This window comes from Cupressus sempervirens, chromosome 4 (assembly GCF_028749045.1).
Source record: "Cupressus sempervirens isolate cs-2001-9-10 chromosome 4, ASM2874904v1, whole genome shotgun sequence".
Lineage (NCBI taxonomy): Eukaryota > Viridiplantae > Streptophyta > Pinopsida > Cupressales > Cupressaceae > Cupressus > Cupressus sempervirens.
Genome location: NC_143121.1, coordinates 338,290,071 through 338,306,172, shown reverse-complemented (window position 1 = coordinate 338,306,172; position 16,102 = coordinate 338,290,071). Strand labels below are relative to the sequence as shown.

Here is a 16,102-nt window from a genome sequence, read left to right as displayed (position 1 = left end):
GCAAATATTTTACCAATTACTTCATAATAGGGACATGTCCCTGGATATTGCGGTGGATGTTAAATCCTACAAAGTTGTCCATAAATAAAATGTACTAACAGTAATTAACCAGGCATAAATTCCTATGTAACAGTTCAATTCCATTAACTATGGTTGCATAAATGTAGTTAGCATTTGACAATGGAAGGAAGTCTTCTAATTAAGTTTGTGACATGAACCATACTACAAATTAAATGATAACAAACCAGGAGATTTGATGTAACACGGAGCTATGGATGCCAATCAAGGCATTACTAAAGTTTCTGTCAGGATTTATTCCACATTACTTGCTGTTACAATAATTATATGTAAGTTCTAAAATCTGGGATTTGCACTTTGAATGGGGCAATTTTGATTAAGAGGGAAGAAAACTTTCAACATTCAAGCTACCATGTGTTGCTAGAGTTACTGTCTGTGCAAAACATTAACCTATAACCAGTTTAAAACATTTACAGTTTTTTCTCTGTCATTTCAATATTTTAGGTTAGCATGCGACATGAACCATGCTAAGAATGAAATGATGGAAAACTAGAAAATTTGATGCAACAGAGTTATATATAATGCTCAAGGCATTAATTAAGATATCATCAAGATTTATTTCGTTACTTCCGCTCACAGTTTATGGCTAAGAATTACAATCTGGGATTAACACTTAAAACAGGACCAGTTTTACTAACAGGGCAGTGGCTTTCTTCCTGACTGAGATCACTTCTTCAACAATGTAGGATGGATTTATTGACTGAAAGTTTGCATGGAAGCAAGCAGGCCTACATTTATCAACATTCAAAACTATCATGTGCCATGCTGCTTTATAAATTCGGTATACTGTGGTAGATCAAAAAATTGAACTTAACCTGTCGTCATTATATGGATTAAAATACTAATGGATTTGTCTCAATCAGTTTAACATTTTACACCATTAGATAGTGGCACATTGCTTAATTCTTGCTTAAGTTGGGCTTAAGAGACTGGCTTTTCCTTTGCACTCTAACAAGCCTTTCATAGACAAATTCATCTACCACAAATACAGACAAAATGTTTGATTCTTGAAAGACGAGGGAAATTCAAGGCATTCCATAGGACATCTGTGCAATAAAAATTGTTAAGAGTCTCTAGTCTATATTTCAACTAGAATTGATGGACCAAAAGAAATATACATTGGACAAATTCTTAAATCTTGGAAGACTCCAACACCAAAAATCAAGATATCATCACAATTTAAAACAGTTTTCTTTTTACAACAGCCATGTTATGGTGCAGATAAGATAAGATAGGATAATTTTTTACCAAAAGGGTTCAAGAGACTGAAAGCTACAAAACAGTAAAAACACTAGCAACAGGAACAACAAATGGCGACCAGGGAAAAAAAACAAAACAAGAAGCAGAAGGCCGAATGTTTAATACAAAATTACAATTTTTTTAGAAGGGTTCCCTAGCCCAAACCTCTTATACAAGTACACAAGGCTGAATACAATAAAGTGATTGAACAAGATGCATCAACTAGACTAAACTAGTTAAAGCATAACACAAGTAAAAAACACTGATTCTCCTGTCTTTTATTTCATTCTTTCAATTTTTGATCGCACACTTATTTAGTAAAACTATACAACTCTAACATAACATGTAAAAACTCTCTTCCTCCTAGTAGACACTTAAAACTTCACCAAGTGAAATTAGTCTCCCCTTATCTTTTAAATAACATTCTTAATTCATCTAATGATGAGTACATTGTTGATTCACCTATTGATGAGTGTATAGAAGAAATTATTCTATGCATATGAATAACCAAAAAAACAGGAAACCTACCACAAGGAATAGATTTAAAAGCAAATCTCCCATTTGCATCAGATATGGCATGACAGAGTGCTTGTTTTTCCCATGGAGCTGCTCCAGCACCCTGGGGGCAGTGAACCTCGACAACATCATCAGAATACAGGTATACATGAACGCCTAAAACTGGATTGCCCTGTAATACATTAAAAAAAACTAAGTAAAGTAACCTCCATGCCAATCTAGAGCACACAGCAGTTTCAGGATTCAAAACAAATCGTATTGAAATGTAAGAGATTCTTTGTTAGCAGAACCCCTAAAATCAAAATAAAATTTATTTTGAATATTTAACTGCATAGTGCCCACAAGAAAGATTTTTTTCTAGCCATTACGTCAGAATTTAATTGCCATCTTCCAAAGAGTATGTTGTTCAAGAGTATTTTTCCTACCTTGCCCATGACCTCAGAGCATATAACCAATCACACTCTGCATATCATAATCCTTCTGTCAATGCTATTTCAATGCACATCAATGTGTTGAATTTTACTACCGAATAATCAATTCATTGGCTCCTCAAAACCAAGTTAAAAGGTATCTCATTTCTGCATTATGCAGAATGTAAGTTTCAAGAGGACCTGTCACCCAACAAACCACAATATAGCTGACCAATCTCACTGCATTCAAATAACAGACATGGCTTTAAGAAATAGAGGCAGCCTACATCTTCTCATATGAGCGAGAAAGATAACCTACCAAAGTTTGGTGCATGTAAAATCTATTCAGAGAGGTTGCCATCTTAGAGGATGCAAACTTAGTTTGAGCTTACGAAAAATGTAAATATTAGCTTTAAGGATTATTTTTTAGCGTAAAAACATTTACTAATTTTTATGATCTTATAAACTATTACTAATAAAGTGTACAACAGATTTAAATAAAAATAGAATTTGTCCATTGATGTCAGTAATGTAATATTAGCCTGTTTAGATAATTTCTAAATTATAATTTATTCTTTATTATCAACTGTTTCTTTAAGAACTTGGTCAATGTATTCCATTTTTTGAATAATATAAAGCAGTAATCATTGTGTAACATGGTAAAAGAGCAGGAGGGATCCTTATGAAAAGGGTTTTCATTCTAAAAAACATTTTCTTAGAATATTTTAGTAAAAATATTTCAAGAGTGACATTTTTTAACAAAATCTTTATGTTTTCTGCTGACGTGTTTGGGTCTTTTGGAAGGGTGATTTCACACAGTTGTGAAAGCTTAAAATCATGGGCTTTATTTTACTCATTTTTGCCCAGCCACATTTTTTCGAGTCCAACGGCTCTGTGTATAAATCCTGACAGTATTAATTTCTTCCAATATCAATTGTCTCTTTAAGAACTTGGTCAATGTCTTCCATTTTTTGAATAATATATATAATATATCAGTTATCATTGTGTAACATGGTAAAAGAGCAAGAGGGATCCTTATGAAAATGGTTTTCATCCGAAAAAATATTTTGTCAGAATATTTTAGCGAAAATATTTCAAAAGAATGATATTTTTTTCCAAAATCTTTACGTTTTCTGCTGAAGTGTTTGGGTTTTTTCGAAGGATGATTTCACACAGTTGTTAAAGGTTAAAATCATGGGCTTTATTTTACTCATTTTTGCCCCAGCCACATTTTTTAATGTCCAAGGGCTGTGTATAAATCCTGACAGAACTTTGTGCTGCCTGCGACAAGATTTTCTTTTAATCTTTTCCACAACCTTTCATGGCTGTCGGGGTTTCCTTCTGGTCTTTTCATGCAACCTTTCACAGCTCATGTTTTTTGGTCCACCATTCCTATCTGTTCTAATGTTGTTTTTGCTGCTCGGGATTCTAGTTGTCTTGACACAATTCATCTATAAATCATGTTTTCTATGCTCGCAATTTTGTGACATAATTTCTTTTTGTTCACGCACTTCATATTTTGACACACAACTCTGTGAGAGCCAAGCTTTCTACATGGGTGTATTCAGGTAGGGCTCAATTTCCTAAATATTTTATTGTCTGTAGCTAGGGTTTCAAATTATTTTTGTGACAGTTTGCAAATATTTTGGTGGAACAGTTTGCAAATATTTTGGTGAAACCTAGGGTGTCGGTGTTTTTTAGGGCAGTTCAAATTTTTGGCACGACCTAGGGTTTCCAAGTTTCCGTACCTGTTACCAAGACTTGTTTTCTTTCTGCATTGGGAGTTGTGCCAGCAGACAATTTTGTCTCAGAATTTTATATATTTTAGCCCTCATTTTAATGTTTTTAATGCAAATTAAGACCAATGACAATTTAAATGATTAAATCATTTAAGATATTTTAATAATAAATATTATATTTAATAAATTCATAACTTTTGAAAACATTAAAAACACTTTTTAAAAAATATATTTTCATTCTGAATTCCAAGTGAACCAACAATAATTAGAAATATTTAAATTTTGCTGAGAAATAATTAAAACCACTAAGAATTTAGAAATATTTCATCATTTTATTATTCTATTAAATAACTTATTAAACATTAGAAAGTTGGCACACTTTTAATTTTTTAATTTTTATTCTGAAACTGAACGCAACCAGAAATATTTAAATTTTTATATTAAAAATGTAGATATTTATATTGTGATATTTTCATAGATATTTATGTTTACAAATATCCCATTGAACTTCCTAGATATTTATGTTTGTGGGATAGTGTTATTATATCTCCTGCTATTTTGGATTCTAGCGTGAGAGAATTATTTTATTGCATATAATATGTTTTATATATACATAAATGCATAAACTATACAAATAACCTAAAAACTAAAACTTAAATGTTAAAAGGCATTACAAATATTTTAATTATAAACTTCAGTCTTTATTTTTATGTTTAAACTGTATTCAACCCTAGGAGGCACAGACATTGGAAACTAGGTTTTACAGATTTCCTTGGAGTTTTGCAGCGGCCACAGGCACAGACTTGTTTTTCATTTCCATGGAGTTTTGCAGCACAGTAACCCAGCATTTCATTTGAGTTTTGCAGGACAGGCACCCAAACGCCCAACACAGACGCCCAGCACAGACGCCGAAACGCCCAACACCACAGGGTCTGTGCCATCTGGAAACCTAACACAACAGGTCCAACTTGGACTCTATATGTTTAAAATTGAAGCTTAGTACCGTCAGTAGGTAGCCAAATGAATTTCAATTCTTGCAGGTCTATAATAATTGCAGATTTAAAAGTAGTCATTTAAATTTTTAATGCATTCATACATGGGTTCCCTTGAATACGCTTGACAAATTTCCATGACAGCTTTGTAATGCCTGGAATAAGGTCTGAAATATGCATAGATGTTACCAAAGCTAGCTGGTCATTAAACAATTGTGGTGATGACTAGAGAAGATCCTGAACTCCTTCCAGCAACAACCCCCCTGCCTTTACACCTAATCAGATGAATTTAAAAAGCCAAAGTCGTCTCTAAACAACTGAAAATCTCCTTGAATGCCACATGTGGGAACCTTAATATGGTCGGTGAACACAAGAGTGGATTGTCCCTCAGCAAAATTTAAAACATTAGATATTCTTAGCTGATGAAAGGAAATGTCTGAGTTATTAGCCCAGCACTCAGAAAACATTAGGGAAAATATTGAAAATCATATAATTAAATAATTTAAAATCTGTGTCTGTGAGTCTACATTTTTAAAAAAATTTAAACTGTGTATGTGATCACTGATTATAGTTTTAAAAAAAATCACTGTCAGTGTAAATATTTAAGTTTAACTGAGTTCTAAGTTGTTACAGGTCTGATTTGAAGCTTTCTTAATCTAATTTTTTTAATTTTTTTGTCCAGAATGTAAACATTGTCCAAAACCATGGCAAGGTACTTACACAAGGGTGAAGGCTCATTTTCTTAGTATACCTGGAAAAGGTGTTGAACCTTGTGAAAATGAGGCATACGTCTTGAGGCTGTGAGGGATCAAGAAAGGGCTGATGGGAAAATATATCAAAATGTTAGCTCCTCTTATGCTTCAACAACAGGGGCAACTACTGGTAACATGAGTGAAACTCAATCTTTCCATACAGATGTAGTAGAGATGAATCAAAATGCATCTTCTAGTAGGGGTGTGGCAGCACAACATACACAGTCGCACAAGAGACCAGCCATTGGCAGCTCAAACCCAATTAATAGACTTTTTGATATGCAAGGCCGAGAAGTAGTTGATGCAGCAATTGCACGGTTCTTTTATGCAAATGGAATACCATTTAATGTTGCCCGTTCACCCTTTTTTATAGAGATGGTCAAAGTTATCAATAATGGACCAGCAGGGTATAAGCCACCTGGGTCTGATAAGCTCGGCATTACTCTAATCGATAAAGAAAAACTTCGATTAGAGCAACAAACATTACCATTGGTGAATGGGCATCACATGTGGTGCAAATTGTTACTGAAGCTGCCCCTGTTTGTAAAACAGCAGGTTTAAAGGTGCTAAAGAAGTTCAAACATATTTTTTGGACACCATGTTGTGTGCATTCACTGAATAATGCACTTTAAGATATTGGGAAATTCCAGTGGATTTCAGATCTCATAGAAAAGGGCAGAAAAATTCAGATGTTCATCTATAACCATCAGCACACACAGGCACTTTATCGGAAATTTGCTAGAGTGGAACTTTTGAAACTAGCTGATACAAGGTTTGCATCTTATTTTATTCTACTTCACTGCCTTTGTGAAGTCAAAGAAGCTTTGTGTTCCACCGTGATCAGTGATGCATGGGCTTCTTGGAGACAGACTACATCGGACACCACAGTTGAGGTGAGAAGTTTGGTTCTTGATGATCACTTTTGGGCTGATGTTAGATTTGTTGTGGCATTTATTAGGCCCATTTGTGAGGTGATCAAATTTGCAGACTCGGATAGGCCATGTTTGAGGGAGATTTATGAGGAAATGGATTCCATGTGTGAAAGAATCAAGACAATAACAGATACTAGAGATCCCTCTTTATATCCTTTGATAGAAGATAAACTACATGGAAGATGGAATAAGTTGAACACACCCCTTCATTGTGTTGCATATGCCTTGAATCCTAAATGGCATAATACAGAAGAGAGCTCCACATGAGGATAGAGAGGAAATGAAGGGGTTTGGGGCTGCAATAAAAAAGATTTATGGTCAAGATGACGGGGCTTCGGTTATAAGGAGTCAATGGAATAAGTTTTCACGTGGACAAGGTGATTTTGCTTCAGTGGAAGCTTTATAAGATATGTGAGCAAAGAAATACCCTATAGAATAGTGGTGGAACCATGGAGGTGATACTCCTAAGTTGCAATCTTTTGCAATAAGATTGTTGTCACAAGTGGCTAGTTCTTCAGCTTGTGAGAGGAACTAGAGCACTTATGGTTTTATTCATTCATTGAAGAGGAACCAATTGGGGTCAAAGAAAGCAGAGAACTTGGTGTACATTCATAGCACACTCCGCCTTCTCTCTCATGTTGATCCTACATATATGGAAGGTCCCTCAGCAAAATGGGATCAAATTGCACATGATGGAGATGTTGCAGCCATGGTGGAAGAAGCAGTTGAACCAAATGGCCTTAGTGAATTGCCCCTGGTTGTACTACCTTCAGAGGAAACAAAGTTGGAGTGTGATGATATTTTGGAAATTTTGGAGGGTGCCCCAACCAATCATCAGCACAGACAAAATTGGGATTATCAAACAGCTAGCAATTCATCCTATGAAGTAGTAATTTTGCGCCAAGGCTTTCAGAGTTTGAAAACACAGGGTCCAGATACACCTGCCAAAGCCCTTCAAGATATTTAATTTGATCAAAACTTTATGTCCTCTTTAGACATATAACAGGACAGTTTATGATATTGATCCCCAAGCCCGGTATGATATAATAAGAAAACACTGAAAAGAATTGGGAAGTCTGAGCCTCCTACTAAGGGTTTGGATGTCAAAAAGTATCTTGAGCCAAAATCCATATCCAGATGGATGGGTAAAAGTGGGTAAAAGCTATAGAGTTACGGTAATTGGAAACTAATTAAAATTTCAATCAATTACAACTGTGAAATTATTTTAAAGTAAGCAACAAACAAGAAATGAATTCATTCCTTATAATAGTAATAAAAGAATACCTGTGACACAACCAATCCATCAATATCATAGCCGGGTACAAAGAAAATGTCATCCACTACCAGATTAGCAAAATCTACATCAATCTGCAAGCCAAATGAAGATCAGGTCACCAAAACATCCTCAGTAAGAACTCCCATATATGTGGATAATGTTTGCACACAACAAACCTCATGAGAGCCTCGCTTTTCAACTGTTAACATTGGGTGGGAAGCAACTAGCGTGTATGTCCCTGTAGTTGAAGATAATTAATAAGAATCAAGCAATGAACAAGCATGTCAATTAAGAAAGCAATGGTAAACAAATATTATAGATCATTTCCCCCCAATTTTATGCAGAAGTCTCATGTGTGGAATAGTCCTCAGGGGACTGCATGCCAACAAAGCAAACTCTTATTCAACAAAATCAAGGCATTATGATAAATAGCTTTTTCTACTTCAAGCTATCAATTTCACTTCAATATTCAGTTTATCCTTCTTCATGAGTATAATCAGTTTTTTTCATTGGCCTCCATAAAAAAATTGTGTAAAAGTTAACAACAACAAAACCTATGTGACTTAGTGTCATAACCTAAGATACAACAAACATGCAACTTATTGAGACACGTGAAAAAATTGTGTTAATGAAAAAATTTCATCCAATTTTACATTCATTCTTATGAGGTGTAGTCACATGCAACTCTAATTAAAAATGATATTTTGTACGAACTCCTCATTTATGGGGGCAGCAGAGCTAATTCTCTGAATAGAAATTGAGGTGTAATATAATGTTCACTCTTTCCTAGCGTTCAAACTTCAAACAATGATCATTTTGCTAGCCATTACTTCTATTCCCAAAGGCTAGAACAAATAACTAATAAAGGAATGATGTGAATAATTAAATAAAGGAGCAAAAAGCTTAAAAAATCTTAGCACTCAATTATCCACTTTTGCTGATAAAAAGGGGCCAACTTAATTATTCCTAGACTTTTATAATATTAAAATTTAAAGAGGCAAATATGGAAAAATTAATGGCTAAGTCGATTTATGGAAGAAAATCGATTGCTTTTTGGAGGGAATAGCTTATAAGAGGCACAATTCTGCCTGGGAATTCATTCAATTTTTTCTCTGCAACATTTACTCTCTGGTTTTTACGATACAAACCCTGAAGGCGCTGTGTTTTGGGAATTCATCTGAAGCATCATTACTCAATACTTCAATTCCCTGCATATAGGAGCAGCTAATGATTGAGAAGAAGAATTTTATTGTTTCAATACCTCAAAGTGATTTGCAATAGGTCTGGCCGTTCAAACCCTCAAATTCAGAGCTGGAGTTTGGTACAACTACACAAACATCAACAGCAAGTTTGACCAGAATGGATAAGACAAATCTAGAGCATTTCGGTGGCTTGTGACTTCATACAGCAGGAAAGATAAGTGGAAAATGTGGCTTAAACATGCGATAGGTGCTTTTGAAGTTTGAACGGTACGCCAAAGGTCTGCAATTGATCTGAAACAATTATTTTTACCAGTAATCAGGTCAGTGGTATTGAAAGAAAAATATAATTAAATTATTAAAACTATGTTTAAATTATTTAATAAGGTCATAAAAGTAATTAATTTAGTTATTCACTATTATCCCTCAAAAGTAAATCAATAAGGGTAATTTTATTTAACTAATTTAGTGAAGTGTTTAAGTTATTTTAATGGTGAGTTAAGAGAGAATTATATAAAGCCATTGTTATTTCCCTCAAATTCAAATTTAAATTATAAAGAAAGGGAAAATCAAAAGGCCAAGAACAGGTAAAGCCAAGAGGCATCTCCAGTGGCTATAAAAGAGAAGCCAGGGACCCTTTAGGGGAATGTTGAGTTTATTCTTCTTCTTTGATTGTAACCCTTTTGATTCTAGACTTGGAATCCATTTCATCTCAGCCTCTTGAGGACACAAACCCTCTTGGGATGATCAATCTTGTGGGTGAAAGACTCCTTCCTAGCTGGTGTTGGCAGAATAACTCAGATTTCACAACTTAATTATATTTTAATAATTTCTTATTCCAGGAAGTTGATGCCTTATACATAATCACTGCTTTTAAATCAAATTGCTGCCTACATGAAACTTTCCAATCGTTCTGTTGCAGAATTTATTCATCTTCCATTATCTTGGTCGATCAATGTAGATTTATGTCTTTGTCAAAGCATGGTCTGCCAAGAGAAAACACTCAATTTGGATCATAATGTAGATATGGTCTGCCAGAATGGATAGCATTAAGTTTGTCCCTCTTCTAAATAAACTTAGTTGTTCTCCTTTGAAATTTGAAACATTTATTTTTGTATTTCACCCTTGTCGGCCTCCCTATCACCTACAGAATACTATTAATGATGGTAGTGCTTTGTTTTGTATAAGCAATGCCTTTGTGGTGATGGGCATGGCATGCTCTTTAAAAAGCATATTCAATGCAGAAAATCCTTATAATAACATCACCTAGTCTCCATTTAAAAGAAATAGGTTGTATGGTGCATTAAATTTCTTGCATTGGAAAGTCTGGCAACTTCATTATTGGAGGAAAATGACTTTTGGGAAATTGTCAAGGATCAAGTGACTCCACCTACCCATCTGCGAAATTCGGCATTTCACACAAAGATAAAAAATTAAAGTCAAGCAAACAATCCTAGATGTGGTGAATGATTTAGTTCCTCACTTGTCAAAGAAATATAACACCCTAATTAGTCTTTTCCTGAGTGAAAACATTAATAAGAAAATAATCTTGAGATACAGGTTTAAATCATAGAGATTTCTAGTATGTATACTATTACTAGTTACCTAATAAAAGTCAATCAACTTCATGACCAACTTGCAAAAGTCAAGGAAAAAGTGAAAGATGCAAAGCTAGTGATAGCTTTGAATTGGTTCTTATCTTTGTGTCATGCTTTTGTTTAGACAATTTTTACTAGGGAAAAAAATTTACCTTTGAATCTTGATTGATTATGGGATACTACTATCCAGGAGGAAACTTGGATGGATTTGAAAGCTGGTAAGAAAAATGTGACAAGAGTTTGGCTCTCTTTGGAGATAGAAAGTGGAAAAAAGTTAAGAGAACAAGGGTAAGGGAGAGGATTAAGAAAGATACTCATAGTCAAGAAAGGAAAGAGAACAGTAGGGCAAGGGAAAGCTTTAGGAAGGATACTCATAGTCAAGTAAAATGACTTCAATCACATCTAGCGATTCAATTGTCATAAGTTTGGTCATTATCTAACATAATGTTCAAGCAAGAACCAAGGGAAGTGGCAACAATAAATAGTAGCTTCTGTATAAACACTGATGAACAAGTTTTCTACCGACTTTGAGATAAATTTCTTAATTGCTTCATGTCTTTCTAAATGAAATATTTTACTGAACTACAAGAACACAAGTTAAAAGTTTGGGTTGAGCTTAGCAACAATGCCAAGTATCCAATAGAATGAGTTGGTACAATTGCTTTTCAATTCTCTCAAGAAAACTTTGCTTTCAATCTTGATAGAGAAAGATAAGGGATTTATTGAATTCAAGGAGTGGCATATTGTTACAACATGAAGGGATCTAGACCAATAACAGAATATGCTATAGAGGTTAGCAAAGGCAACTTGCATAGGTTACAAGGTGAACCAATTGCAACTTTTATTCATATCAATTATTATCTATGCAAGTTATTGCACAAGAGAATAGGGCATCTACATCATGAAGTGTCAAGGCTACTCTACCAAACAAGAGCAAGTCTAATGGGATTTTAGCCTTTAGACGTAGTGCTTTCAAATCTGTGTAATGTCAGTAGGATCCATTGTTGTAAGTTTGTATTATGTTTCCATCATTCGTAATTTCTCATGCGAGACAATGCCTAGGGTCTTTACTAATTTCAAGAGTTTGAAGCTTTAATTGGCAACTAGACGAGGAAGAAGCTCGAGGTATTGAGATTGGACAATTGGGGAAAGTATACCTCAAAAGAGTTCAAAGATTTTTATAAGCAAGGATAAAGAGAGAGTTGGCAATTTCATACAACCGACAACAAAATGGAGCTATAAAAAAAAGAATTGATCAACAATAGGGTCTCCTAAGGCCATAAATGAACACCTACACTTGTGGATGTTTCTTTGGGCAAAAGAATGTTTTGTAGCAATTGACATCTAGAATTAAAAGTCCTCACAATTCTTGTAAAGACAAGGCACCAAAGTGATGGCAAACATTAATCGTTTCCACATATTTGGTTGTCTAGTATACAATCATATAACTGTATAGAAGAGGACAAATTTGGAAACTTCCAACAAGAAGGATTTATTTGTATGTTACAATTAGACAACAAGGATGTAAAGTTTGAGGATTTTGCATTCTAAAAATCTGAAGAATAAATTCCAATAGCAAAGTACGAAGAACAGGGAGCTTTCAAAGTTGCATCTCCAAAGGTTCCAATTTTTTCCAATACATGAGAGGAGGGAAAAGTGGCAACCTATTGCGCTAATAGATAAGCTTCTATTATTAGTTAATGGTTATCTGTTTGCTCTCGGCCTTTGTTAATATTATATAAATATTTACCCATTACTTCGTAATATGGTATTAGAGTAAGGTTTTTTTAAATCGAAAATAATAAATGCTTTTCCGAAATTATCAAAAGCTATTTTCGAAATCATTTGTCTAGGATATTTGCTTCGAACAAGGGTTTGTCTAGACTTTTTTGTCAAAAATCATGCCTTTACACAGCAAAGGTCGACTTAGTATGCCCATTTTTAGCATTATTGTGACTAAAAATCACATCTTCTATTGTTTCACGCATTTTTTTGATGGACCTTTTGTCTGCTCATGACTTCAAAAATCACCCCTTCTCTCTACGAAAATCGTGTCTCGTCTCTATTGTTTTGGGCTTGATCAACCATCTCAACTGCTTGTTTTGCTCCCTCCATTTGCATGACCTCTCATGGCGATGTTTTTCTTGTGTATTTGAGCTCGCGTTGGGCTTCCTTTTTCCTCAAATTTGAAGCAATACTATCATGTTTTTCTGTGTTTTTCCTACCAAAAATGTCGTGCCCTCCACACATTTCTTAATGTTTCTAGAATCCACCGACTTCTGGTCCAATTCTGCAATTGTTTTGTCCAAATCAACCTTTATTTGGAGTTTTTTTGCAGCCTGCTAGGGTTCTACTCAAAACCCTAATTTTTTGTACCACGTCCAAAATATTCATACATATTCTTGTTGGGCTTTTTGAGAGCTCAACTGGGTTATCATTAGATTTTTCTAGGTGCCCCGATTTTTGAGCCAACAGATTTGAAAACTAACAACATTCTTTCTGGGTTTTTCGAGCTCTCTTTTGGATATCCCTTCAATTTTTTGGGCCTTCTATTTTGTTTGCTTTGAAGTACCTGCCTTCACATATTTTCACGCTTTTTAATTGAAAAATGTGCTATGGCACCTTTGACTAACATTCTACTCGAGGGCAATTCGAAATTCAATGGTCGGAATTATAGCACATGGAAGCAGCATACACTAGCAATCTTTGAATATCGGAATACCGATCAGATGGTTCTGGGTGTTAGAAAGCGTCTGACTGCAATTGGTACTGATCAAGATACATGGGATCTCAATAACTAGATTTATTCGCTGATGATCAGCTCCCTCATATTCCATCCGAAAAAATAGCTATCGAGATATGGGACCATTTGAAGAAACTTCATGAGGCTTCTTACAAAAGCAAAGCTTTTTTCTAGAAGAACACTTTGTTTTCTATTATCATGGATGAGCAAACATCACTCCAAGCTCACCTTAATAGGATTGAGGAAATCCATGATCAATTCCTTGCTATTGGTCGCAAAATGGAGGAAGAGGACATTGTGGTCATAACCCTCAAGAGTTTGCCCAAGTCCTAGGTGCATTTTATCGAGACTCTCAATAACACTTCTACTAGTGTTGATCTGAAGTTCACGGGTCTCTACAAACTTCTGCTTCAACAAGATCAGTAAAAACATTAGTTTGGTCGCAATTCCTGCTCCACCTCCACCTCCACAGAGCAAGCCCTTGCTGCTAAATCCTTTTAGAAGGATAAAGGCAAGTCTCAGCAAGCCCTTTGCTCCAACTTCAGAAGGCTCCCTGAAGAAGAACATTGAATGCAACTATTGTCACAAGTTTGGTCACATGAAGGTTCAATATTTGGAAACGCTTAGCCACCCAATCTAAGCAATCAGATTCACAGCCCATAGCGAACAATGCAGAGCACACTGAGCAGACAAAATCTGCCTTTTACGTCATGATTTGAAGCCATTATTCACTACCTTCCTGGCTAAAAGACCTGCACATCATGTGAAGGTGTCTACCTCGTTCATTGATTCAGGTACCTCTCGTCATTTCACCCACTACAAATATTGATTCACTGACTACCAGCCTTAATTCAGATTCTATTATTACTTATTTTTGGTGGCAAAGAAGAGTACACTGTTGTCGTCAAAGGCAACATTCAGATTCAGTCTACTGAGAGGAATTTCATTTTCCTCAATGTATACTACGTTCCAATGATGAAACTAAATTTACTCTTAGTCAATCAGTTGCTGCAAGTCTACAACATTCTCCATAGTTGGATGTCACCTTCAGCTCACATCAATCTACCATCACTAATAGGGCGACTCAGTCTATTTTTGTAGTGGGTCTTGAGGATCATGGCCTTTTCCAACTTATTGATTTTGGTGATTCTCGGGACTTAGCTATGATTGCTCGGCGATCCTCTGTTAGCACACTTTGGTAACACTTTGGCATCAGCGATATGGGCGCTTAAATGTGCATTATCTCTCTCAGCTTGCTCAGGAAGAGCTTATCCTCGAATTGCCAAAGTTTAGACTCCGCAACTTGGAGTTTGTGAGGCATGCTAGGCTGGGAAGCAACATTAATAGCGATTCATGGCAAACTTCTCAGCTACTTCATCTTGTTCATGCTAACATCTGTGGTCCTATGGCCACTCCTATTCTTGGGTCCAAGTATTTTCTGTTGTTCGTTGATGATTTCAGTAGAAAAATGTGGGTATATTTTCTTAAAAAGAAGTCCAGTGTAGTTCGTGTCTTTCAAAAGTTTAAACCTTTAGTTGAAAAAGACTATGGGAAATCTATTATTGCTCTTAGGTTAGATAATGGGGGAGAATTTTGTTCTAATGACTTCTCTAGCTTCTGTGATAATCATGGTATTAAGCAAAAGTTAACCACACCCCACACACCACAACAAAACAGTGTAGTAGAACAACGGAACAGAAAAATCACCGAGATGGCTCAATCCATGCTCGAACATAGACATGTTTCGAAGAAGTTATGGGCAGAAGCAGTTTACACTGCAATTTATCTTTTCAACCGGTGAGCCACAATGGCAGTTGAAGGTAAGACTCTGGAAGAGGCCTGGCCAGGTCGCAAACCCAGAATCAGTCACCTGAAAGATGTTAACTCCCTTGCTTTTGTTTGGATCCCTGATATGTCACTCACCAAGTTGGATGCCAAGGCTCAAAACTCATGCTCGTTGGATACAGTATTCTTCCCAAAGCCTACCGCTTGATCGACACTGAGACATTTCGTCTCTTGTACAGTCGTGATGTAGTCTTTGATGAGACATCTCGTCTCCTATACAATCATGATGTAGCTCATGATTTGGGAGTTAGGCTTCCATTAGGTCCACCTAATGGGAAGGCTCCAATAGCTCATGTAGCTCCAACTATACCAGTGATCCATGTACAGACACCTCTACCTTCTCCTGCAGAATCACCTCAATTTGTAGATGCTTCACCTGAGTTTGATCTAGATTCTTTTGACGAGGAACCTGATCGCCAAGCATCTCCTGATACTAATGTTGGCCATTCTCCTCTCTGGCCTAAGTGGTGGGCTAAGACACTTGTTGATCTCTGTGATGATGAGCTCATTGATCGGAAAACTACTTGGAGAAAGAGCAAAACTACAGAGTCTGTTAGCTTTGCTTTCATGGCCAATATTCATAGTGTGTTTGAACCTCAAACATATTACAAGGCTAAAGGAATTCCAGAATGGGAACATGCCATGACATTTACACACCAAAGCCTGTTGAAGAATAACACCTGGGTCCTTTCTAATCTTTCACCAAGAAAGCAACGCATTGGCTGCAAATGGGTTTACACAATCAAATACAAATTTAATGGTACTTTGGATAAATAAAAATCT

At 35.7% G+C, this 16,102-nt stretch overlaps 1 protein-coding gene across 1 annotated transcript in view; it reads right to left on the bottom strand.

Annotated features, from left to right (window-relative positions):
* Positions 1 to 16,102, bottom strand: part of LOC149561409 (Carbohydrate-binding-like fold) — a 193,237-nt gene that overhangs the window by 158,795 nt on the left and 18,340 nt on the right. The window contains exons 7-9 of the mRNA XM_089825132.1: positions 8,111 to 8,172; positions 7,943 to 8,026; positions 1,846 to 2,005 (exon numbers count right to left, since the gene is read on the bottom strand). Of these exons, the coding sequence (XP_089681258.1) occupies positions 1,846 to 2,005; positions 7,943 to 8,026; positions 8,111 to 8,172 (306 nt within the window). The remainder of the gene's footprint in view (positions 1 to 1,845; positions 2,006 to 7,942; positions 8,027 to 8,110; positions 8,173 to 16,102) is intronic.